Source organism: Danio aesculapii, chromosome 15, assembly GCF_903798145.1.
Source record: "Danio aesculapii chromosome 15, fDanAes4.1, whole genome shotgun sequence".
Taxonomy (NCBI): domain Eukaryota; kingdom Metazoa; phylum Chordata; class Actinopteri; order Cypriniformes; family Danionidae; genus Danio; species Danio aesculapii.
Genome location: NC_079449.1, coordinates 23393861 through 23421519, shown reverse-complemented (window position 1 = coordinate 23421519; position 27659 = coordinate 23393861). Strand labels below are relative to the sequence as shown.

The 27659-nt window shown below is 35.7% G+C and overlaps 1 protein-coding gene across 1 annotated transcript in view; it reads right to left on the bottom strand.

Moving 5' to 3' along the window:
- mettl16 (methyltransferase 16, N6-methyladenosine) overlaps positions 1 to 27659 on the bottom strand; it is a 56355-nt gene that overhangs the window by 16625 nt on the left and 12071 nt on the right. Inside the window, exons 3-6 of the mRNA XM_056473769.1 lie at positions 16340 to 16527; positions 11866 to 12006; positions 11670 to 11782; positions 11420 to 11562 (exon numbers count right to left, since the gene is read on the bottom strand). Of these exons, the coding sequence (XP_056329744.1) occupies positions 11420 to 11562; positions 11670 to 11782; positions 11866 to 12006; positions 16340 to 16527 (585 nt within the window). The remainder of the gene's footprint in view (positions 1 to 11419; positions 11563 to 11669; positions 11783 to 11865; positions 12007 to 16339; positions 16528 to 27659) is intronic.

Genomic DNA, 27659 nt, shown 5'->3' with positions numbered 1-27659 from the left:
AAAAAAAGATGAGGCTCCATCCGTCAGAGGGTGGGAGGCAAACACAGTCTATGCATAATTGATTGGTGCTCAGCACTTCATTTTCTAGTTCTTCTGCTTTCCAAATTGAGAGAATCTTGCATTTAATTACTGAAGAATATCTTAAAAGGTCAACGCGAGGCAATAACAACCCATTTTATGTCGGTAATGGGACATATTTATGAGTCAAACAGGATATTTAATGAATAAATGTAGGCCAAGACTTGATTTTATCCACTGGGAAATTGAACAAATTGTGGGTGTTGCATATAAGAGCCAGACTTAAGCAAGTGTTCGTTATGGCAGACAGACGGCACACATTTTTAATGAGGATTTTTAAGCAGGAACTGGTGGCTGAAGGTCAAGTTGACTTTCAAGAGCTTTGTGATGTATCCTGATGGTAACATTTCTTCAAATCTATCCTGTACTTATATATATATATATATATATATATATATATATATATATATATATATATATATATATAAAATGGACAGAAGATTTTTTTAAAACATTTCTAAACATAATACTTTTTAATTACAGTAAACTATGACAGTAACATTTTACTAGATATATTTCGAGACACTTCTATACAGCTTAAAGAGACATTTAAAGGTTTAACTAGGTTAATTTGGTTAACTAGGTGGTTAGGGTAATTAGGCAAGTAACGGGGCTAATAATTTTGTCCTTAAAATGGTTTTTAAAAAAATTAAAAACTGCTTTAATTCTAGCTGAAATAAAACAAATAAGACTTTCTCCAGAAGACAAAATATTATCAGACATACTGTAAAAATTTCCTGAATCTGTAATTCAATTCAATTCAATTCACCTTTATTTGTATAGCGCTTATACAATGTAGATTGTGTCAAAGCAGCTTCACATAAAAGGTCACAGTAAATAGGAACAGTGTAGTTCAGTTTGTAGTGTTTAAGTTCAGTTTAGCTCAGTTCAGTGTGGTTTAATAATCACTACTGAGAGTCCAAATACTGAAGAGCAAATCCATCGATGCGCAGCTCTACAGATCCTGAACCATGCAAGCCAGTGGTGACAGCGGAGAGGGAAAAAAAACTTCACTAAAGGCGGAAGTGAAGAAAAAAAACCTTGAGAGAAACCAGACTCAGTTGGGCACGACCATTTTAATTTCTCCGCTGGCCAAACGTCTTGTGCAGAGCTGCAGTCTCAGTGGCGGAGGCTGGAAGCTGGCCTCAGCGAAGACTCGTCTGTCTCTGGAGCGTCATAGGAAACAGTCTCATGTTCTCCACTCTTCCATGACCATCGCAGTAGTTGTTCAGGATTCGGCCAGGTCCAGGATATGGAAACCTTGGGATCATCTCGTCGTTGGTCTTGGATCGAATCAGTGACTCTGCATAGTCTGAGGGCCTCGGGAAGAGTATCCCCAGGTGGAAATGGAGAATAAAGAAAATAATTAGCGTAGCTGATGTTCACAGTGTATATCAGCAAGATGCATAACCTGTGTGGAAGCCCCCTAAGTGGTGCACTAAGTGTATGCTTTACTGAACAGATAGGTCTTTAATCTAGTTTTGAATTGGGAGAGTGTGTCTGAGCCTCGGACGTTATCAGGAAGGCTATTCCAGAGTTTAGGAGCTATAAATGAGAAGGCTCGACCTCCTTTACTCGACTTTGCTATTCTAGGTACTACCAGAAGCCCTGAGTTTTGAGATCTTAAAGAGCGAGTTGGATTGTAGCGAGACAGAAGATTGGTTAGATAAACAGGAGCTAGATTATTTAAAGCTTTATATGTAAGAAGCAATATTTTAAATTCAATACGAAACTTAACAGGCAGCCAGTGTAAGGAGGATAAAATTGGGGTGATGTGATCAAATTTTCTAGACCTGGTAAGAACTCTGGCAGCTGCATTTTGTACTAATTGAAGTTTGTTAATAGAGGATGCTGGGCAGCCAGCAAACAGTGCATTACAGTAGTCCAGCCTAGAAGTCATAAAAGCATGGACTAGCTTTTCTGCATCTGAGATGGATAGCATACTTCGTAACTTAGCTATATTTCTCAGATGAAAGAAAGCAGTTTTTGTGACATGGGAAATATGATTTTTAAAAGTTAAATTGCTGTCTAATATGACACCCAGATCTTTTATAGTAGAGCTAACGCTAACTTTGTATCCCTCTAATTGTAGGTCGAGTTGTGAGATCTGCTGTGTACAGTATTTAGGCCCAATAAGTAATAATTCTGTTTTGTCTGAGTTTAAGAGAAGATAATTGTTGGTCATCCAGTCTTTAACATCTTTAATACACTCAGTTAGCTTGGACAGATTAGATGTCTCGTCAGGTTTAGTTGAAATATATAATTGAGTATCATCTGCATAGCAGTGAAAGCTGATCCCATGTCTTCTAATAATGTCTCCCAGGGGTAGCATGTATATTGTAAACAGTAAAGGGCCTAAAACTGATCCTTGAGGCACCCCGTATTTTACTGGGCTGATTTGTGAAGGCTGTCCATTTATATTTACAAACTGGTAACGGTCAGATAAGTATGACTTAAACCATTGTAGGGCATGTCCCTGGACACCTGTAGACTTTAAGCGATTAATAAGGATACCATGGTCAATGGTGTCAAATGCCGCACTAAGATCGAGTAGAACTAATAGCGAGATGCACCCTTGGTCAGCAGCAGAGTAAATCGTTGGTTATTTTCACTAATGCAGTTTCTGTACTGTGATGAGCTCTGAAACCTGACTGAAACACTTCAAAAACATTGTTGGTCTGCAGAAAGGAGCATAATTGAGCAGAAACAACTTTTTCTAGTATTTTAGATATAAATGGAAGGTTTGAAATAGGCCTATAATTAGCTAAGTTGCTGGGTTCCAGTTGTGGTTTCTTAATAATAGGTTTAATAACAGCTAACTTGTAAGGATTTGGAACATGGCCTAAAGATAAAGAAGAGTTGATAATGTTAAGAAGAGGTTCTCCTATAACAGGTAGCAATTCTTTCAGTAACTTTAATCTGTAAGACATCATTTGGGAAATATTAAAAAAAGAAAAATAAATTATGAAAAGTATTCATTGCGATTCACTTTTTCCACATATTTTTACATTACAGCCTTATTCCAAAATGGATTAAATTCATTTATTTCCTCAAAATTCTACACACAATACAATGTAAAAATAGATTTTTTCAAATTGTTGCAAATTCATTAAAAATAAAAAAAACTGAAAAATCACATGTACATAAGTATTCACAGCCTTTGCTGTGAAGCTCTAAATTGAGCTCAGGTACATTCTGTTTCCACTGATCATTCTTGAGATGTTTCAGCAGCTTAATTGGAGTTCACCTGTGGTAAATTCAGTTGATTGGTCATGATTTGAAAAGGCATACACCTGTCTACATAAGGCTCCAGGGTTGATAGTGCATGTCAAAGCACAAACCAAGCATGAAGACAAAGGAATTGTCTGTAGACCTCAGATACAGGATTTTCTCGAGGCACTAGGTTGGGGAAGGTTACAGAAATATTTCTGCTGCTCTAAATGTTTTAATGAGCACAGTGACCTCCATCATTTGTAAGTGGAAGATGTTTGAAACCACCAGGACTCTTCCTAGAGCTGGCCGGCCATCTAAGCTGAGTGATTGTGGAAGAAGGGCCTTAGTCAGGGAGGTGATCAATAACCCGATGGTCATTTTGTCTGAGCTCCAGCATTCTTCTGTGGAGAGAGGAGAACTTTACAGAAGGACAACCATCTGTGCAGCAATCCACCAATGAGGCCTGTATGGTAGAGTGGCTGGACGGAAGCCACTCCCCACCTGGAATTTGCCAAAGGCATCTGAAGGACTCTTAGACCATAAGAAACTAAATTCTCTGGTCTGATGAGACTAAAATTAAACAGAAATTGGGTGAAAATATTTTCAGAGGGGTTATTAATATATATACCATTAAAATATTATATATATATATATATATATATATATATATATATATATACACACACATACATACATACATATATATATATATATATATATGAATGCACATACATACATACACACACACACACACACACACACATATATATATATATATATATATATATATATATATATATATATATATATATATATGAATGCACATACATACATACATACATACATACACACACACACACACACACACACACACACACACACACACACGCATCTTTATATATATTATTTTAAATATATATATATATATATATATATATATATATATATATATATATATATATATATATATATATATATATATATATATATATATATATATAATGAATATACTTTCCCTCAATTTCTGTTTAACGGAATAAGGATTTTTTTTAACACATTTCTAAACATAGTTTTAATTAATATAATAGTTGATTTCTTTTATCTCTGCCATAATGACAGTAAATAAAATTTTACTAGATATTTTTCAAGATACTGGTATTCAGCTTAAAGTGAAATTTGTAGGCTTAACTAGGTTAATTAGGGAAGTCATTGTATAATGATGGGTTTTGTAGACAATAGACAAAAAAATATTGCTTGAGGGGGCTAATAATATTGACCTTAAAAGGGCTTAAAATGTAAAACTGCTTTTATTCTAGCCTAAATAAAACAAATGAGACTTTCTCCTGAAGAAAAATTCCTTGCTCTGTTAAACATAATTTGGGAAATATACAAAAAAAAAAAAAAAAAAAAAAAAAAAAAAAAAATCGGGATATTAATTTTGAATTCAACTGTATGCAAGTATATATATATATATATATATATATATATATATATATATATATATATATATAAAATATGAAAATATAAATGTGAAAATATCTATTATTTGCAATTCTAAACCATCACAATAATTTACTAATATTTACAAAACTAAACAGCATTCAAAAAAGTTTATTCGTTTAGTTTATTTTAGTAATTTAATCTCTTCTTTAATCTGAGACTAAATTGATTATCTGCATTTAAAGTGATCTTGTGAAAGCAAAATGCTTAAGGCTAAACCGTAAAAAAAAAAAAAAAAAACTGGGTTTGGATCATCAACGGGAATCTACCATAAGAACAAGGAGGTGTAGCTGAACACACATTGCACCATATATGGAGCCTTAGGGGCCTGACAATCATTTCATTTTGTCAAATGAAATATTAAAGAGGCCTAATATCCACACATGCTCTGTGAAGTGGAGTGGAGGGAGGCTGCGTGGCACATGGTGTGGTGGGCTAATAACGGGGTACTCCAGCATCTATCACCACTTGAAAAGGGCTGTTTATTATGCTTTCTCTTCAGTTGTCAAACCCTAAGGAGGAAGTAGTAACAATTACATTCTCAATGGCACAGATTGTCTGGCATGATGAAAAAAATCAGACTTGTATTTAGGCTGCAAGTGAGACAGGAGGAGCTGCAGGAAGACTGGCAGTAATTACAGATGGAGGGGCTGGAGAGGAAGAGGCAGCTCAGAGGGCCAATCAGAGCGCCTGGCTGGATCTACGAACACCTGCCGACACACACACAAACACACACACACACAGACACACACACTGCTTTTACTACAGCAGTCTGAATCCTTGAGAGAGGAAGCTTGAAGCACAGTGAGATGGACAAGCACCCAGATTAACCCATTAATTCACAACTAAAGCAGATGATTGAAGTGTATTTCCCAAAAAATATGTTGCATCTGAGGAGTTGAACCAGTTCAGAATTGCATCGTTGAGAAACACGCACACAAACACGCACACACGCACGCACGCACGCACGCACGCACGCACGCACGCACGCACGCACGCACGCACGCACGCACGCACGCACGCACACACACACACACACACACACACACACACACACACACACTAAATAATTACGATTAAACTATATTTTATGAATGTGATTTTGGCTGATTTATGCCAATCATGAATAAATAAATAAATATGACATTAAAACCACCAGTAGGTGGCAGCAAGTCACTGTTTTATGGAGTGATTCACCGAATCGTTCATCCAAACGATTCATTCAAACCAGCTGATTGATTCGATTAGAAATAAAGCACATGGCTGGTTGATTTTTTCAGAAGAATTTAGTAAACAGGACACATTTTTCCATTCCAACACCCTACTTTTCAATTGTTTTTCTATGTAAATGCCCTTGACAGATGTGTTAGTTTATTACGGTTGCATCTTTTGCAGCACCTAGCACACAAGTGCATTGCTTTTAAGAAGCCGTGTCAAATTCAAAGTATTTTAGGTTTTACATGCAGGCTGCGTCACACATCAATGTCAGTTCCAAAGCAGTGGACCAATCAGAAGACCTCAGAGGCCAGGCAAGCATTGCAAACTTGTATTTACAATAGGTTGCCTCAAATTACGTGATTGATGATGCACGAGACTCAGATGGCGGGCAGGAAGTGATTCTTCTACATAGGAATCGCCATCAGAACATCAAAATGTTTCTGTTTTATGTTGTTTATAATTGTTTAAATCCTTCAAAATAAGAAATGAACAGCTTTCATGAACTTCCAAAAGTTTTTGCTCATAAAGGGGGGATGAGTCCAAGAAACTGGCTGATAATTGGAAGAAAAGGCAGCATAAACATTCATTCAGTACGTCCATGTGTACATACTTTTTTGAATGCGATAATGTGTTTGACACCACAAATAAAGATTACATACAGGCCTAGCTATGTGTATTATATAGTAATGTGTTATATATCAAATAATCAGATACAAACACCACCACATTTACAAAATCCAGGAGAAAATACATAACATACCCTTGACATGTAATCGCTGTAATGAAATTACCATCTTATTTTGCAATAATCCATGTCTACACTGGCGTTTTGGAGGAATAAACAATTGTAATGATAATGTCTATATGCGCAGTATCTGTTAATGTTTGTTGATGTTAAGTTCATCGACAGAACAAAAAAGAAATGCAACCCTTGCGACAAAACTAGACCTTTAATATTGTGGAGCACTTCTCCCCTTTACAAAAATAAATAAATAATGATGTAGACTACACGTTCACGCTTTTGTATGCTTTCATCTGTTATTCGTGATGTCTTTAAGACATACGCATGAGGGAAATACTATAGTAATTTATAATAAACATGTTTTTGAATCACATAGTAAAGTATATTGTGTACAACACTTTGTTAATGAATGCTACAGAATACTGTAGTAAACTAATAAACTGTAATTAATACTGTAACGTTAATTGTGGTGCAATGTGATGGTGTAGTGCAGAAAACTAAAGCCTACTGAATAATTACTACAGTTGTGTTGTCCCACAGCAACAATATAATTACTACGACAATTTAATTTAAGTAATTTTCTATAGTATGCTTCCAAACACTATAGTATTTATATTTTCATGTAACGTATTAGCTTTTACAGTATCTACCACCGTGATGATATATTTTAGTTCAGTAGAAACATTGGTCTTCTTCATACTACAAGGATCATGCTAACATTACAGTATGTGGCTATTTTCTATTTATATCTCCTTTGAATTATGGTATAAATCGCTAAATTACAGACTTTAATCCATCTCCCCTGTCTCCCATTCGGTTTTTTACTTCCTGCCCTCCATTTGAATTTCGCGTGTCACCAGGACCACGTGATTGAAAACACCCTATATAGCAAGTTGGCATGACAAAGGTTTCATTTAAACATGGTGGAGGAGGCTTTTTTTGTGTCTCATATTTATAGACGCAAAGATGTGTTCTGTATGAATGTACTCTAAGAAATTAAATACTGTTTTAAGTATGTACTTAACTTGAACAAGTAATTACTTGACTTAAAACAAGTATGTGCTGTATGAATGTGTGAAGTATGAATGAAATTCAGTCATACTATACTTCACCATGTTATTCCTGTCACATGACCAACCAAAATCTGTTGTGTGGCTCCTTTGGTGTAGTCTCATGGGACAGTAAAATACCCACTGAAAGCACACTTCTGAATGTAGAGAAGCTTAGTGACTACTAAATTAAAAACGGCAATGATTTCATACTACTTTAATGCTTTACTCAAAAGATGTTAAATTAAAACATTGTACTTTTGCTGAAGTGATATTTTATTAGGGTCTCTGTGCTTTTACTTAAGCATTTGATTTTAGTAATATGTCCATCACTGAAAAAAACCTAAGAGTATTTATGAAAACATGGTTTAAAACGACATCTGATATCTAATCCAGCAAACAGGAAAAGATACTGTTAAACTGTGCAACTGTACGCTCACAATTGCACAGCGCTGCGGTTCTCTTGTGGTTGAGCTCATGTCATGGTTAAGCAGGCCTCATGTGGTCTTCTTCACTCCAGTGCTTCTCTGACAGTCCTGGCACATAGGGGCTCTCCGTCTGCCCCAGTCACACACACACACAGCTGCTCCCGTCGGGCACACCGGATACCACCCCGGGTCATTATTTACTTTGCCTGTCAATTAATTACGCAAACTCTGTATGACAGATCCATCCCAGCGCCCATCTGCCCTGCCCCTTTTTGGCTCTCTGAGTGTAAAACAGCTCCTCTGCAGATTGGGACATGTGCACTTGTTTACTACCTGCTCATTACACTGCTCACAAGTCATCATGTGCTTACATCTGTGCCAAACTGATATAATAAGAGAGTTGGCAAGACCTGACAAGTAAAAACTCCATATTTAACAGAATTCCAGTCATTGGATGCGATTGAAATCACATACTTCTATACTTTATAGTGCGCTAAAAACAGTATGCGAGCAGTATGTATGAATTCATTGTATTCAAAACAGTTTGCGAGAAGTACAGGATGACCTACTACTTCCGGCGAGATTCTGAAGTGCGCATCTGATGGACACTACGCTATCTCTTGATGCACCGTGAGAGAATTCATGAATTGGAGAAAAGTGATGCAACTGACGCGGGTAGGTCACATAATCATGACAAAATGGTGGATGTAGTACATCCGAGTTCCATTTATACTACTCACATTTATACTATACACAACCTGGTTTTCTAACGATTGTGTGGTAAATTCAAATTCATATGCGACACCTACTCAGGTAATAGGCAATTTCCGTCGCAGCCATTGCTTTACATTGTGCATTAAACATGCAGTAAAACCATAAGCTTCACGTAAAACACAAAATGTGTGGGTTTTAGGGTTGGGTGATGTCGACCAATTTGGAATCATATGACGTCTAATGTGAAACATTGCGATGGCCTATGGGATCATCGTCGTAGGCGGCAGTGAATTAATTATTTATGAATAATTAATTAAATCATAACAAATTATTTGTAGTCTACCGTTTCAACTACCTGACCCATAAGGTCTTTGTTTTACTCATAACCAAATCATAAATAAATAAAGATAAGCTACACACAAATTACCACCTGTCAATCCCTTTTTTCGCGGGACTCTGGCACACGCGTGAAAGCAAAAGTGTACAGACGCTGTGACACGTCACCTGATATATTTAAAAGATTGAAGAGTCGTTGGATAGAAACAAGATGAATTAAATATCATGTTTAATAACTATATTGAGATGCGATCCAGCGGTACATCCTTGATAAACTGTCTGACGTGTACTGCTCTCTGGGGTTTTGTGCTCAAAGCACTTGCTGACTGCCTGGAGCTCAGATATGTGCGTATGATGCAGCGTATGACAGAGTGTGTGTGTGTGTTTGGTCACGTGATGTGCGTTTTCAGCAGCATAGTTTGGAAGGAGGGTTTTTCAGGAATGCTAAGTGAAATGCCAGTGTGTATAATATAATTTTTTTAATGTAGAAACGCTCCATGTAACCATTTAATATTTCAACTATTTATTCTTTCATTTATTTTATATCATGGAGGTAAATATCAGAATTAGTATTATAAATATTAACATAAGTATATTCCGTCAACTAATATATTGCTTGTTGAGCATACAAAAACTTACATTTTCAGACATTAAAAAACATAAATAAATGTACAAATATTCCCCATATTCCTCCACCTATTATTTTTACTATAATATATAATAATTAATGTCCATAATTACATAATATATGAAGCATTAGCAAAAATAAATACTAAAGTTACATACAAAGACACTCAGTTATTAGATAATCATCCAAATTTTGTCAATTTAATAATAATAATAGTTCCTTATATTTATATAGCGTTTTCTGGACACTCAAAGCGCTTTACACATTTGGGGGGGGGGGGGGGGGGTCTCCTCATCCACCACCAGTGTGCAGCATCTATCTGGATGACGTGACGGCAGCCATATTGCACCAGACTGCACACAACACACTAGTCGACTGGTGGAGGAGTGATGAAGCCAATTAGGATATGGGGATTGTCAGGAAGCCATAATCGACAGAGGCCAGTGGGCAAATTTGGCCAGAATGCCGGGGTTAAACCCATACTCTATTTCAAAGGACATCCTGGGATTTTTAACGACCACAGAGAGTCGGGACCTCGGTTTAACGTCTCATCCAAAAGACGGCGCTCACTGAGCAATATAGAGTCCCCGTCACTATACTGGGGCATTAGGACCCACACAGACCGCAGGTTGGGTGCCCCCTGCTGGCCTCACTAACACAACTAGAGCTAGATGCTGGCAACATCACAAGTTGAACAACAGAGAATTCCTTGCAGCTTAATATTAGTAAGATGAAAGAAATGTGTTGTGGGACGAACATTTTTTGACCCTTTGCTAAGTAATGTGGAGGAAGTTGAACAGGTGAGTTCTTCTAAATATTTAGGTGTGGAAACTCTTTTGATAAACACTCAGAGAATGTTTTTAAAAAGGCTCATCAGCGGTTGAGTCTGTTGAGAAAACTGAGAAGTTTTGATATTAAGAAGGACATTTTGATTGTCGTATATAAATCACTTATTGAATCTGTCCTTTTAACATTGTAGCCTGATTTAACTCTCTCTCTCTCTCTCTCTCTCTCTCTCTCTCTCTATTAAAAGCAAGAATAAACTTTTATGATTAGTAAACGTAGAAAGTAAAATAATTGGTGAGAGGAAAACACCTCTCACTGATTTATTTATAGCAGTGACAAAAAGAAAAACCTCCACTATTGTGTAAGACTCTTTCTATCCTTTACATGGTTCCCTTAAGCTACTTCCATCTAGTAGACAGTATAAAGTCCCTTGAGCAAATATTTTTAAATAATTGTAAGTGTATTTATGTTTTGTTGTTGTGTGTGAGCCTATGTTTAAAGACAATTTTATAACCCCTGTGGGACAGACAAAGACTATTGAATTGAATTGAATTAAATTAAAATGACCTTTTCAATATCTAAAATGACGACTGGCCATCACACTAATCATACAAGCAGCTCAGTGTTTCCTTTTAAACTTTTAAAACCAGTTTCAAGGCATTATATCACTGAATTTTGGGTGCTTTTATATGTAATTCTGCGTGTTTATTAGATATATGTCAGTGACCTGAGCCTCTTCTTCAGTTGCAGACTGTCATGGATGATCCGTTTGACAAACTCTAGCTCTCCACCCTCCGCCATGATCTCAGTGACGCCCCCGGTGTTGATAGAGCTGGGTGGAGGTCTGCGAGAGTTCCTCGAGTTCACCCCCTGATGGAGCAAACACAACAAATGCATCACAGCTATTGTCATGCGCACAAAAGGACAGACTATGCTGGAAAACTGCCTGAGGGTTCAAACGCTGCAGCCGAATGTACCTTTGCTTCTAACTGGTTGGCGAAGAATGGAGGATTGCACATGCAGAAATCATAGACAATGGACTCTTCCTTCAGCGCATCCATCAGGAGTGTCTTCTGGGGGACTTTCACCACTGAAAAACGCACACATTTCTGTGCTTCAGCAGGTTAAATCGCAGAGAGAAAATGTCAAGCTCTCTTTCTGTATCGCACGTACCTTTAATGAGCTCTGCCAGGTGGTTTTGTTCAACGTTTTTCTTTGCATAATTAAAGCAGATGTCATCCACTTCTGTGGCCAGGAAAAACCAGCCATTCATTGTGGCTCCCAGAAGTGGGTAAATACAGGAAGCTCCGGTACCTGCACACAGATGAAAACGCATGTCACATTACAGGCTTAAATACTGAGGAGACATGATCGGTCTTTACAAAAATGTATTTTCTAAGAGGAACACAGAATAAAGGAAAAGCTTCTAGTTAACAGGAATGAGAATTAAACTTGAAATATGATGCGTTTAATGATTTATTTGATGAATATGTCTGTAAAAGGATTAAAAATTTAAATAAAATAAAACTGTCCATGGATGCAACACCAATGTGAATATATTTTTAGCATTGTTATTCTATACCGATTTTTATATATTCAGTTTTTAAAAATTATTTTATATAATTTTTTATAATTGTTTGAAATGCAAATCTTGACAAAACAAAACAATAAAAATTAAAGTTTCAAAACAATTAAAACTAAATTTCAAATCACACAACAAAAGAAAAATAGACAACCACACAAACACCAACACAACATACAAAACACAAAAACAAAACAAAACAAAACAAAAACACAACAAATCAAAACAACACACAACAACAAAATCAAAACACAACAAAAAACTAAACAAAACACAAAACACAACAAATCAAAACAACAGAACAAAAAAACAACACATCAAAACAGAACACAACAAAACAAAAAACAAAACACAACACAACAACAAAATCAAAACACAACACAACAACAAAAAACTAAACAAAACACAAAACAAAACAAATCAAAACAACAGAACAAAAAACAACACATCAAAACACAACACAAAACAAAACACAACAAAATCAAAACACAACAAAACACAACAACAAAATCAAAACACAACAACAAAAAACTAAACTAAACACAAAACACAACAAATGAAAACAACAAAACAAAAAAACAACACAACACAACAAAACAAAAACAAAACAAAATCAAAACACAACACAACACAACACAACACAACAACAAAACAAAAAACACAACAAAACAAAAACACAACACAACAAAATCAAACAAAAAAACAACAAACAAAAAAACAACAAAACACAAAAACTAAACCAAACCAAAACAAAGCAAACAAAAGGTTGGGGAAATACCCAAACAATTAACATTTACAACTGGCATTGGTAGCGATAGCACATAATCTGTACCTGAGGTTTTCATAGTCTTAGTAGTTTATTCTGTTATTCTGCCAAGTCGTGAAAATAAAAACGGTTTCTAAAATAGAAATTACACGTCGCCATTGCAGATGGTTTGGACAAAAACACCTTTTAACATGGAAAAGATAACTTTTATCACGTGTCGCGTGTAGTTAGAACATGGTGTTAAAATAAATATGAATATCAATATTTAGCTCTACCAGAAATGGTGTGCTTGTATTTATGGTATTTTTTTCAGTGCAAAACATACAGAGAGAGAGTTTTGAAGTTACTGCCATATCAGCTTCTCTGGCTATTTCATGGCAAATCCAGATCAAATGTACAACATTTTATAAATATCACTTTTCTATAATAATAAAAAAATAAATAAATAAAAACACAAACAAAAGCAATAAATAATACACAAGATAAAACACATAAAATAAATAATAATAACAATAATAACAACAACAACAAGATAAAAATCTAAACTGTTTTTAAAGGTTTACACAATTCACATTTAAAAATGTATCATTTAAAGACTATCCAGATAAAACTTGTTTGCAAAACAAAGAAATATAATATAAAATGTTTAATAAATATAAGATGAATAATACAAATCTGAATGTATGAATGCAACCATTTTCATTTATACTGCAAAAAAAAAAAAATTCACACACAAAAAAAGAAAAACGTATACAAATATAAATGTACTACCAACGCTGGGACTCTCAAGTAAAGCAAGTATTAGTATGATAATGTGAAGTGTAAGCGACTGGCTGACAGTGTGACATATGACCGTAATGAAGTTAGACTAAGGCAGTACAGCTACGGCCATCCATTATCCAGTCAGCCAGCCTTAAAATGGACTAAAATTACCACAGAAATAAACACAGATGATCCCCATAAGGTCTGAATAAAAGAGATTTCCAGCTATTCATCATGTGTGCGACACTAAGAGCGCTAATCTCATCCCAGAGCTGGCAAAGGTCCTCAATCTGCAATCTAACCCAATCAACAGAGCCACAACTACATCACTCACACGATCTGATACAAACGGCCAGAGATGTGACCGTGGACGGAGATGTATGGATACAACATCAATGCTTTAAAGGAAATAAAGGCACCACTTTTCCCATTTTCCATGTACACAAACTTCTAATCTGTCAATCACATGACAGCAACTTGATAGATTTCACCACGTAGACGCAGTCGAGAAGATCTGCTGAAGTTCAAATTGAGCCTCAGAATGGAGGAGAAAAGTGAATTAAGTGACTCTAAAACATCGTTGTTGAACCCAGGACTGGTCTGCTGATATTCTGGGATTTTATAACGCTATAGATTACAGAGAATTGGCTGATAAAGAGAAATTATCCAGTGGCAGTTCTGTGAGAAAATTCTTGATGGCAGATGTTTAGACGAGCTTGGCAAGCATAATCTTGTAAGTTATTTTGTGCATGCGGATCAGTTTAGGACCATGATCAGTTCACACTGGACATCTGATATTGGCCACATGTAAAACAACAATGTAAACAGCTACGCAAATACGTCAGTTCTGAGAAAAAATCTGATTTGAGCACTAAGCCTCGCAGTCTACAGTTCACACAGGCTTACTAAAATTGGACTGTATAGACCATTTTGAAGGATGTAAACAAAAACAATGGTGCCAACATATTTCCTGTTTGACATTTTTAATTCCTATAGCTTTCGAGAATCCAAAAAGAGCCACATATTGATAAATAATGTTATGATAGCTGTTTAAACATTAAGTTATGATTAAACTGCTTCTTCTTAGTTATGAAATGGTTTGATAACAAGCAGGAAATGTTCATGGGCCAGTGACATCACCACTCTAAAATGGTCCATAAGACATGGTTCAATATTCCTGTCCTTGGACCTCATGTAGTTTAAAATAAAATGTGTTTTTTCCAATTATACCCAACGCAAGAGATTTCAGAGATCATTATGAGAGATCATTATGGAGTGTGGAGATTAACATTTCAACACTTCAGCATGTACTTGCATGCTCATATGCAAAAGCTCTTCTGGTATAAATTTTAGGACCAGAACTCCCCCCCCCCCCCCCCCCCCCCCCCCCCCCCCCCCCCCCCACCCCAATCATTTAATCACCACTGTAAACAACAAGCCAGCAACTAGGACAACGTGATATTGGAAAAAAACTGACATTGCAATATTTTCTTTTTCTCCAATATATATTCCAACATGAATACACACTCCCCAGATGATTCTTTATTCGTAAAGAATTCATTATTTTCAATTGATTGTGATGATTTTGTAGGGGAGTGTATCTGCAAAAAATATCATTAAAAAATGACAAGCAAAGTTTAGAACCACAGAGCAAAGATACTAATGAAATAAACAATGACTTCTGATTTTCAGGAACATTATTTAGGAAGAGAAATTAAATAATCAAATGCAAAATAACACTATCGTTTTTATTGTGTAAAGATTTATATACTGTACACTTAATCTTTAAACTACAAATGTTTAATCCATTGCAGTCAAATGTTTTGCATTTGCTTGAAATATCTACACAGCCACAGGCCTTAAAAGCCAACGCAAATAATAAGCTTTCACACCAAGGTTAAAATATGAAAAGACTCTAAACTGTATATCTGCAAGTCTATGTTCTGAACTGTAATGTCTGGTCAACTATAATCCCAACTCTACTTTGCAGATTCAGTGATGTGACAATTGTATATTCGCACATTGCGATATCGAATGCGAAACGATAAATTGTGCAGCCCTACCAACAACCCATTTATGACTACAGTGAACCCATCTAATGAAGGATATGAAAATGCGCCATTTTACAAAGCTCAAATCCTCTCAAACTGGTTTCTCTTCATGACAATGATTTCATTATACTTCATCAGTCACCAGATCTCAATCTAACAGAGCACATAAGGGATGTGAAGGACCAGGGATCTGCAGCAATTGCATGATTCTCTCAAGACAACTGTAACATTGATCATCCTAAAAATAATGTACATGTAAACAGAGGCATTTAGAGAGAGACAGGACTGCGATGCAGGCTGCGGATGTGATGTGATCAAGCAGGAGTTTTAATCTAGAGGATCTGGTGGCTTGTGACTGCCAGCTCTGGCTTATTCTTCACCAGCTTGCATGAACCAACAGAACGCCCTGCCAAACGCTGTGCCACCAGCCTGAAGAACCACAAACAGCTTTAAAAGGATAACAGCCGTGAGTCTGAGCTGGCATACCAATGTCAATGCCCCTCTGCGGGTTTCCCTGCCCCCCGATCAGGTCCTCCACCCAGTGGATGTAGTTGAGGCGGAGCGGGACGGTGGGGATGAGCCGTTCCAGGGGGATCTCGATGGTTAGACCAAAATCCTCTTTCAGCAGGGTGCATGTGAGGGCTCGGACAGCCTCTGGGTCTTTAAAGTTGAGCCTGTGGGAGGAAGGAGGATTAGTAGGGGGTACTGGATAGAAATGTATAAAGCTGAAAGACAGCTAAAAGACGCACCACATACTCAATTGATCTAAATTTATCAGTTTATCAAATAGTGACAATAACCGTTTTCAAGGTATACTGTGGTTTGCAAAAGTCAAGGTTTATAATAAATAAATAAATAAATAAATAAATAAATAAAAAAAACTGCAAAATTTTCACATTTTCTGTTATACCGTTCCTAGGGTATGTCTAAGATTTTTGCTGGACAGTCTTTCACTGACACTGAAGAAGGTAAAATGAAAATGAAAGCTGTAAAACTCCATCTCTGCCTCTCTCTCCCTCTCTGACTTTGGACATCTGACCTGCTGGCGTGTTCGTGAGGTTACTTATAGTCTCATCTTGGCTGTTAAAGCGATACTTGTAGATCCAGACACGAGCATGTCTGTGGAGCGAGTTTTCAATCACAGCCCTTTCTGTTAAGCATGTGAACACAATCACAACCAAATCACAGGGGTGTATAAACTCGCTCGACAACGCTCAAAACGCAAGCAGGATAATATTTATCTTAGTTTATTTGCTATAATTTCTCAAGTTGTCTTCTGTGCATGTTTTTGTGTTTTTTTAAAACATTTCAAAAGTGTTTTCATTGAGCAGGTAAAATTAAAGGTACAGTTCATATATCTGACTGCTTGTATTAAAGGGCACAATTGCATTACAAATAATATTTGAATATAAATATATTTATAGATTAAAAAAACTAAACTTTTGTTCTGAAGAAGAAAATCTATTTGTGTTGGAAAGCATTGTCAATGCACCATGATATCAAATTAAACTGAATCGATAGCATGATAATCGTAACTGAACCGAACCGTAAGACCAGTGTAGGTTCACACTCCTAAATCTAAATAAAACACAACCTGCATGTTGAAAAAAACTGGGAAAAGGATGCTGATGTTACAAAATAAAATTAAAAGCTTTCGACATCAACATAAAAGATTTTGTTTCTTAAAATCAGACAGAATTTAAAAAAAAAACATATATATACATGAGAGTATCACGACAAGCACATCTCAAAACAGTTAAAAAAAAATAAACATGTCAATAGTTTTGTATTTAACAAGTATTCCAATTGCATAATTTAACAATTTGAGTTAATGACTACAATATGACTACATATAAATCCATTATATGGAGTATGTATTAAAGTATTCGGACTGAAAGGCTGTTTGCGTGTGTGTAAAACACAATATCTCTGTGGGAGAATGTGACATGTTTGAGCAAAGCACAGTATTTTTGGAACCAGTAGCTATAAATATGTAAGAAATTGAATTTCCAAGCTGATCTCATTCAGCAAATGTGCTACAGAGTGGTGTAATCATTAGAAAAGAAATGCTACTTTCTCTCAAAATCCTCAATGCACATCAGAGCATTCAGACTCCGAGGAAGTAATGTCACATGTCTGTGCTTATCAAAGCGGGGAGGTTGGTTGAGACAGGTGTAATTAAGGGTGCTTTCGTACGTTCACACCTCTATAGAAGTAATTAAACGCTCCATGCTGCAGACCATGTCTGACACCTCAGAAGGGAAGCAAGATGTGCATGTGAGCCCTACGACGTCTGTGATGCGGTGGAACAGAGCCATGGTGTGTGAAATGCTATTTTGACGAGCCTGTAGAACCACCTGCACCCCAGCCTAATCATAAGAGCTTTCCATCACAAAAGGACTGTGTGAAATTAAGGAGAGATGGTGCTCTTTAAGTAAAGAGATGTGTAAGCAGAAAGAGTGTACTGTCTAAAACAGCCTACTGATTGGGAAACTACATTTGAGATGTTAAATAAATCTCTAAGCATCACTTCTCAGTTTTTTGTTGTGCTATGGCAATCATATGTGGGACAAAGTACTACTGACATATAAATGCCATTATTACACAGATCTCTGAAATACAACATACCAATGAATAATAATAATAATAATAATAATAATAATAAACATATTTAATAATAATAATAATAATAATAATAACAATAATAATAATAATGATGATGATGATAATGATGATTATAAAACATATTTATTTTTATTATTATTAATAATAATAATAATAATAATAATAATAATAATAATAATAATAATAATAATAATAATAATAAGTAACCTAGTGTAGTTTTTGTTAAGTACAATTTTCTTCCTGCAAGCAGAAAGTAGTGGCAAGATGAAAGTAGTAAAGTTAATAAACCGATAAACCTGTTGGGCTTTATTCTGCGAGAACCAGCTAGATATACATTATCCCTTACTTATAAAATTAACATACAACATAAGTGTGGAATTACAATGTATGAATAACGTGGCATCCAAATGTCTAAAACTACCAGACAAAATGTTAAAAAAATAAAAAAAATAAAAATAGTAAAATGTAATAAGTTTATACAAAATTAAATACACCAATGTGCAAATGTTTGGGTTAGTAAAATTTTAATATTTATTGAATGAAACATATATATTTTATATATGAGCAATATCACACGAGTAGCAGTGCGATATGGCTGTATATCAGCACTGGTGGGAGGCGTGCGTTGCCTTAGTGTCCCACCAGTGCTGATATACAGCCATATCGCACTGCTACTCGTGTGATATTGCGTTTATAAAACAGTTCGAAAAAAGAACATCAAACACGGAGAGTTTAAAAACTCTTTTGTATTAGAAACTACTTTCTTCCGCCATTCATTCCATCTGCAGCTGACGTCAGAACAGAAGAAGCCATTACTAATTCACCAACGTCACTTTAGAGCTAGTGTTTTAATGATTCTCTAGTGTAAAGTGATGACAAAACAGGTGATTTTGCTGACATTTTAATATTATAAGGCTGAAAATGACATGGAATACCATCAGCCTACATAGATCTCTCATTACAGTATTATAGTCCATTACAGACCTCTGTTGCAATAATAATAATTAACCCCAAAAAAGCAGCTTAATCACTACCAGATTACTGTTGTGTTTGCGATAAGGAAAAACGCTAAACATGCGGCCATTTTCTCTATCTTTCTGCCAACACAACACACATTCCTGATATGCGAGTCCCAACTCACACTCAATACACTACAATTATATGGTATAAATACAGCATTGCAACATATAAAAGAGAGAGATCGACTTAAAATATCACTTACCAGTTTAATAATGATTTGATCAGCTGTAGCTAGAAATTATGCAGTTTTAATCTCTAAGGGCTTATTATGCTGTCCTATCGCCATCCTGTGGATGGACAACGTCAATCGTCTTTGGTCTGCTCAGTATGGCAAGTTAATGGTCGCTTGTCTATCATAAATTATTAATATTTTGAAACAGACACTTTATAAATAGACTGCATAGTTGCATTCTAAACAACTACATTCTCGACTAAACAAAGCCTCAGTAGTACATTATGTTGCCCGACAGCAGCAATATTTGTCAAACTGTAGTGTCCTCTGCTTGTTGCTGTATGTAGGCGGAGTAATACACAAAGGTGAAGGGTGAAGAGGCGGTACGAGTGCTGTTACTGGCAGAATATCACACAGCTATCAGCCAATCAGATTCAAGAACTAGAAGTATGTTTTGTTTTTGTTTTTTTCAGAAACAATAATTCAAAATTAAGTGAGATTTTCCTAAAAACAAGTCAAATAATCTTCCAATAAGGGAAACAAAATGATCTTATTTCAACGCGAAAACAAGATTATGGAATATGCATATGGAAAATGCTTCTTGATTTAAGAATCTTTAGATATTAAGTAAGAAAAGCTTTTCTTTTGCAGTATAAACAAGTGAAACAGTAACAGAACAGAAACATTTTTACATGATGTCTTAGAATTCGGGGTTCATTGAAGATGCAGGTTTAAGTCTCAAGAAGATGTCAGCAATCAGATAAAATAAGCCTCTAATATACATCCAGGGAAATGAAAGAACAAACCGGTGTGACAAACAAAGTGTAGAACAATAATCAGGCCAAAACAAAGATCATTTTGTTTAAACTGCAACCCTGCTTTCATTAAAAGAAATCCCAATCTGTACAGTCATAAGCTCGCTCCCAGTAAACTGCTGAAGAAATAACCAACGACCACTAAAAACATGACGTCTTTGGTCAGCCACCAAATCATCTCTTTCTTTTTTCCAACACAACTTAAAAAGCAAAACACCAAAGAGGAAACATTTATCTTGTGCAAAATCCAATAGACCTCTATCTTCATAATTTATTAACGCATTAGCCCTAATTAATCCAGCATTTCAATCCAGACTATTAATCTTAAAAACGTGACCTTGGGAATTAAAAATGAATGTGAATGTCATGTGAGAGGTGTCCATGGATTCCAGGATTACCTACAATAATAAAACCATCACGATTTTGTTGACAAAAAGCCCAGAGCTCACAGAAGGACCAAAAATACACACTCAAAGAAAAAAAAGATTTGCTTTTGTTAAACCTACATATTTAAAATCAACACAATTTTTGCTTTTTGGAGGGGACAACTCAATTTTTTTGTGTTCAATCCACTTTAATTAGTAAAAACTTTCAAGTTAACTTAATTATTTCAAGCATTTTTTACAGTGAATATAAACATAATGGTCCTCACAGAGTGTGTAAAGGACCCAGTGTGACTGAAGCTGACCGTGCACCCATCAGGTCATAATCATTGTGCAAAGGACGAGTCTGCTGATCTATTTTTAGCCTCCACTTGAATCGCAGGATGAAGAGAGAGTGCCGCAGCCCAGCCACAGTCTCCACAGTAACTGCTACAGCGCATGCAGTGCCTGTTAGTGTGGATGTGTGTTAGTGTGTGAGAGGAGGGATGCTGACGTGAGCTGCGTGTATAAAAGGCCAAATCGACTCCAGCATGAGAAACTCAGAAACTGCAACGCTGATTCAAGGACACAGACAGAAAGACTGGAGTAGGTAGAAATGAAAAGAGATTCATCTTGGTATTACATTATATGAGAAATGCTACAAACATTTGTGCAATCAATATGCTTTTACTACTGCAATTTTAAAGGGAAAAAATGAGAGATTTGAATCCTGTGGTTTTACCCAGAGTTTACACAACAACACAGCATGGATCTTCTCATTAGCAATGCAAGGTCACCTCTGCCATGTTTTAATCCCCCAAACTCGATGCTTTCGAACCTGACCATTAGCAAACAAAGCATGTATGTGGAACATTTTTGTGGGGGAACGAAGAAGCTAGCGGTGCAGTTTTAACAAGATAACAGAGAGTCGAGTGGCCTTTTGAGGATTGATGTTCCACCAAGCGTCAGGTTTTCTTTGGTTTTGTCAGTACGTCAAATCTCCAGTCAACCGGGATTTGGTTTCAGCTTAACACTGCAGTAAAAACATGCAACATTGAACTCTGAGGCTTTTTGAGATGACTGAAAATTTGAGAGCAGAAACGAATGAGAGCACATCGTTTAAAAGAAGTGGTCATCAGTTACTCTTTTTGGGCTTCACGATACTGGAAAAATCTATTGCGATAAATACAGCGATTTAAATACAATTTCAAAAGAAATTTTGAAAAGCTCTATATGGAAAGAAATCTTTAATTTAGATTTTGTTAATTTTTTATGGGTGTGAATCAAGTATAAAAAAATAAGGAAATCGCAAACAAATATTATTACAATAGAAAACGTAAAAAGTCCAATAAACTTTATGCTTTTACCAATCTTCATTTAGTTTTAAATGCTAATAAAACTAAATGTATGGTTTCTAAAAGAAATTTGGCACATGTTGAGCTTTCTCCTAAAATTTCCTGATTGGAAATTGAGACTGAGATTGATTATTTCGACTGCTACAAACATCTTGGTATCTGGTTAGATGGTAATGGTCATTTGAAACTCACATAAATGAATTGCTCAAAAAGGTTAAAGCCTGAATTGGTTTTCTTTACAGAAAAAAATCTTCCCTTACGCACTCTTCAAAGCGGCATTTGGTCAAATTAACAGTATTACCAATTCTGGATAATGGTGATTTATTTTACAGATCAGCTTTATAAACTCTCCTTCACAAAATGGATGTTATTTACCATACAGCAATTTGTTTTGTTACTGGTGCGCCATTTAATACTCATCACTGTCAACAGTATTGTTTATTGAATTGGCTTTCTCTTCAATCACGTCAACAAATTCAGTGGTTTCTGTTCATTTACAAAACTCTTATTGGGAAAACACCACTACATTTACAGTCACTTCTTAACATTCAGGAAACCAGTCAAAATCTGCGCTTTAGTAGTTTTATTAACCTTTGCATATCTAAAGTTCGCACTTCATTTAGTCGCTACTCTTTTCAGTTTTCTACTGCTTATGCTTGGTATCATCTGCAGAAGACCTTAAAGCTCAACACTTTCATTCCACTATCATCTGTTAAAAGTTTAATCCAGTTAATAGTACAAGATCACTGTGTGTGTTTTTTGATTTTCCTTGATTTTATGTTATTATCTGCAATTCTGCATTTGTGAAATTGTTATTGTATTGTGTCCCTGCTGCTTTGTACTGTACCTGCTTTTCATGTTGCCTCTTGGACAGGTCGTCATTGTAAATGAGAACTGGTTCTCAATTGACTTACCTGGTTAAATAACGTTTATTATTATTATGGTTTACCACAGAATCAAACAGTATTCAGGTACAGAAAGGTAAAATGTCAAATAACAGTGTACAGTTCTCAGTGTATTAATTCAGTCAAAATGTTCGTCATTGAGGTTGCAAATGTATATATTTTTTGTGCCTGAACGTTTAAACTCTCTTGAAATGCCATTAAAACACATGAAAATTTACAGATTCACTCTGTTTAGGTTATACTTTGCAGTGACTCCACAATTGTCATGCATTCTTTTGTGCTGATTAACTATAATCCAACTCAACATTGCATATCCTGTGATGTGACTATTGTAACTATCCTGTGATATCGATATATTGTGCAGCCATACTCCCTTTCATTTCATTACAAACCTACAGCACTGTTAAGCTTTAAAAAACAAAAAGCTAATAATTGTACAAATTTCCAAGCTCCATTTTTCTGCACAACAAGAACGAATGACTGTAAAACTCCAAAAAGTGATACACATTGTACGTTCTTTTCATTCAAATATCCATTAAACCACTAGAACAGTTTTTGCTGACTTATGTACTAACATTATCCCAAATGTTTCAAAGAATGTTCAAATCCAGAGAAATAAGCTACTTTAACTAGTGGCAATGACCGCGTCCAACTGTGTCACCATAGCATTAGTACACACTTGATTTCCGGTTTGTTTTTATAGAAAACAGGGAAACCAAAGATGCTTTAATAATATTGTGCATTTTATTAGATTGCACAGAAAAGCATTTTAACAAACTCCTAAAATGTATTTAGCATGAAAAAACAGCACTGCTTCTTCCCCATGTGATCATGATTGGAGAAACAGGAGGCAGTGGACTGTGGCATAATAAAAGCTCTGCTGCTTTCATGTCATGCTTGTCTCTCATCAGCAACTGTTTCGTTTCGCTTTGACGTCTTTGCTTTATACTACCAAATCTTGCATACTTCAGCTCATGCATGAACATTATTTCTGCAGGAGTCCCATAGGATGTAATAAAGACAACAACTCCCACAATTCCACACTCAGTCACGCCTCATCAAACTACACCATTATATGTTGCGAATACGCACTCTCCAACAGCAAAATTATATATAGAATCAGAATCAGAATCAGAAAGAGCTTTATTGCCAGGTATGTTCACACATACTTGGAATTTGTTTTCTTGACAGAGCTTCTACAGTGCAACAGCATTACAGAGACAGGACAAAAAACAGATAATAAATATATTTAAAAAAAATAGAAGTAGGTAGTGAGTGCAAGTAGTGTCTTTAAAAATTAGTGGTCTATCCATTTTTTGTGCTATTAATAAACAAGACACACTATCCTTGTCCTCCACTATGTGTGTATTTACTCACAATATTGCTGAAAGGTTCAGTTCACCCCAAAAAATAAAATAAATATGGCATCTTTTACTCACCCTCATGTTAATTCCAAATACAAAAGATTTTACAGGTACAATACATTTACATTTAGCAGACGCTTTTGTCCAAAGTGCCTTACAATTGAGAAGGCATTCAGCAATGCAACAAGAGGCAGTCCACATAAGAAGTGCTAGTTATTTTCAGTTATAAATAATCAAATAATAATTAAATAATAATTAATAAAATAAAAGTTAGTGTATACTGGTATACTGGTGGCCATTAGGTCTCAGCAGGTGACATGACCATTTGTATTTCAGGCAGAACTAACCTTTTAACATGGTCAATCACCAGTATCATTCACTATATAGAAGGGAAAAAAAGCAGCTTGGACAAAATTTCTGCTTTTATGTTTCACAAAAAAAAAAATGTAATTTCTGTCATTTTGTTTTTCTGAGACAAGCTGATGGCTAACCTGTCATGCATTAAAAGCCACCCCAAAGATGGAAGGGTGAGTTTAAAATTAGGATTAGTCCTGCAACGAGTGGCAAAGAGGATGAGGCATATAAGAAACCCCCCTCCGTGAGCCCGCATCTCATCTGTAAGAGAGCCGAAGCCACGCAATTATGCCCAACATTTCAGCAGAAGACCCTCACCCAGGACAGCCCTGCACAGCATCAATAATGCAACTCACTGTCTGCCAGCCAGCAGAGATTAATGCTGCACATGGAAAGCACCGAGAGATCTTTACAGGCTTCTTTTCGATACATAATCAAACAAAGTGGACAGTTTGCTCCTAAAGGAATATTAGAGAGTGATTTTATATCCGTTTACTCAATATTTGCACCAAACACTCCCACATAAATTGTTAATTGATTGTTAATCAATTATTTCATCTACTGCAGCTATTCATCTCTCAAAAACTGTGACGAAAAATATCAACAAAAGCAAACATCTCATGATGTCAAACTTGTGCCATCGAAGTCAATTTAATTTCAAATCTGCAACGGAAGAGAAAAATTACCATCAGGTAAAGTTCTCAAATGCTTACTTGATCAGCAGTAGTGTAACGTTCAATCTTTTGTTCTTCTGACAGACTATTTTTTTTAAGCTAAAGACAAAATTAACAGTTTAAATAATACTGTTCTGAGTCAGAAAAACTTCAAGGCATAAGTCACCCAAAACTGAAAGTTTGAAACTGAAGTTTCTTTCTTCTGTTGAACATATATTTTGAAAAATATTGGAAACCAGCAACCTTTGACTTTCATAAGATTTATTTTTCCTACTATGGATGCTAATGAGTGTATTTACATGCAAATCTTAAGACGATTATGTTTAAAGTACCGTGAAATTAAAATGAAGTTTTTTTAGATGTACCAGTATATTATTTAAGGATATCTATAAGCTAGTGTGCTCAGAAACAGTGACGACGTTTACATGGACATTAGTAATCACATTTGTTTGGCCTAATCTGAACAGGCAAATAATATGATTAAGGTGTTTACATGAGTTGCTTTTTGAATGTTCCTTCCTTTCATGATCCCTTTTTACATGTTAAAGCACATAGTTCGAGTAATGTCATTGCGTCATCAAGATATCCAAGTTTTCTCCGAAGCTTCATGTAGTTCTGGGTGTTTTAATTTTAATTTGTGGACTTTAACTGCAGTTTGGCACTTTCACTTTCATTCAGGAACATTTCATGTATGCCCTCCATCACAAACAAGATATTGGATGCGAGAAACTGCTGGAAGAGTGTTGTTTTAATTTAATTTAATACCACATGCCTTATAGGGAAAAACACCTCCATATTTAGCGATGTGCGTGTCTTTTGTCCTTCACTGACTCGGTAGGTGCAGAGAATAGTGTCAAACAGCCGTGTGTGTATGGAATAATCTGTCGCAAAAATCCTACACAATGGTAATAGCTTGATTGCGGTGTTTACATGTCTGTACTGCACTTCAATAATGCGACTGAAATCAGCATACTCCACATGTCTTAAATTAAATTACTGAAAAATGGCTGTTTACATGGTAGACCCTTAATCAGAGTATTGTCTTAATCGTATTAAAATCAGATTATTGGTGTCCATGTAAACGTACTCAGTGACAAAATCTGTATTTCGCATCAAATCTTGACCAATCAAACGCTCTCTAGTATCTTACATGTTCCACCCCCTTCAGGACTCTCATTGTCACTGGCAGAGCTGTGATAAAAATTAAACACTCTTGCCTGTTTTTTTAAAATAGAGGAGCTACCCTGTCCCACTATGTTTCCATGTTTCAGTTGAGATTACATCAAACATTAAATAGAAAACGCACATTTCAAAGGACTTCACAGGACCTTTAATAAATTAATATGCATAAAGTCATGTAACATTGTTACTTGGATTTCTTTTATCAATTAGGTCCTAAAACTGATTGGAACAGGTAGTTGTTTTGCCCAAAATCCAGATAATTAGAAATACAAATTGCAAAGTGCATGTAAATTCCTTTACCAGCATTCAAGCAGTTTATTTGCATGCGCATGTCTGTCTGAGCATGAGAGGTACACGTCCCACATGCTTCCACAAGTCCTTACTGTAGACAGGCATTCAGGGGCACTTAGTCTTAATAAAACACAAAACTGTGCTAATATAGTTGATACACAGTCTTAAAAAAAGGTTAAAAAGTGCTGCATCTACAGGTAATGTAAAGAAGTGATAACATACAACAGCACAGCTACTGACAGATTTCCCAATGACAATTTTTAGCTGCTGATGATTATGATGCAATATCACTGCCAATGAGAAATCTGGCAAATATTAGAACCCTATGTAAATGTGGTATTCTACATAGCCGGTTTACTGATTTGTGCATAAACTTATAAAAAACAGTTTCTAAAATAATCCGATTTTTGATGTAAATGCACTCAATGGTTAAAGTTTTCTAACATTCTTCAAATTATTGACAATACTCAAAGGTTTGGAACCACTTAAAGGTTAGTAAACAGCTAGTTCATTTTTATTTTTGGGAGACCTCTCTCTTTAATACATTTATATCAGAACAGGGTTCATAACTCCTTTAAAGGTCACATTGCAGTCTAAATTTTTAATGCTCACTAGTTTCTTCCAGGTTGTCTATGAGCTACTGATGGACGTCATCTCTCTGGTTCATGCCTTCTAATCCCATCGCTC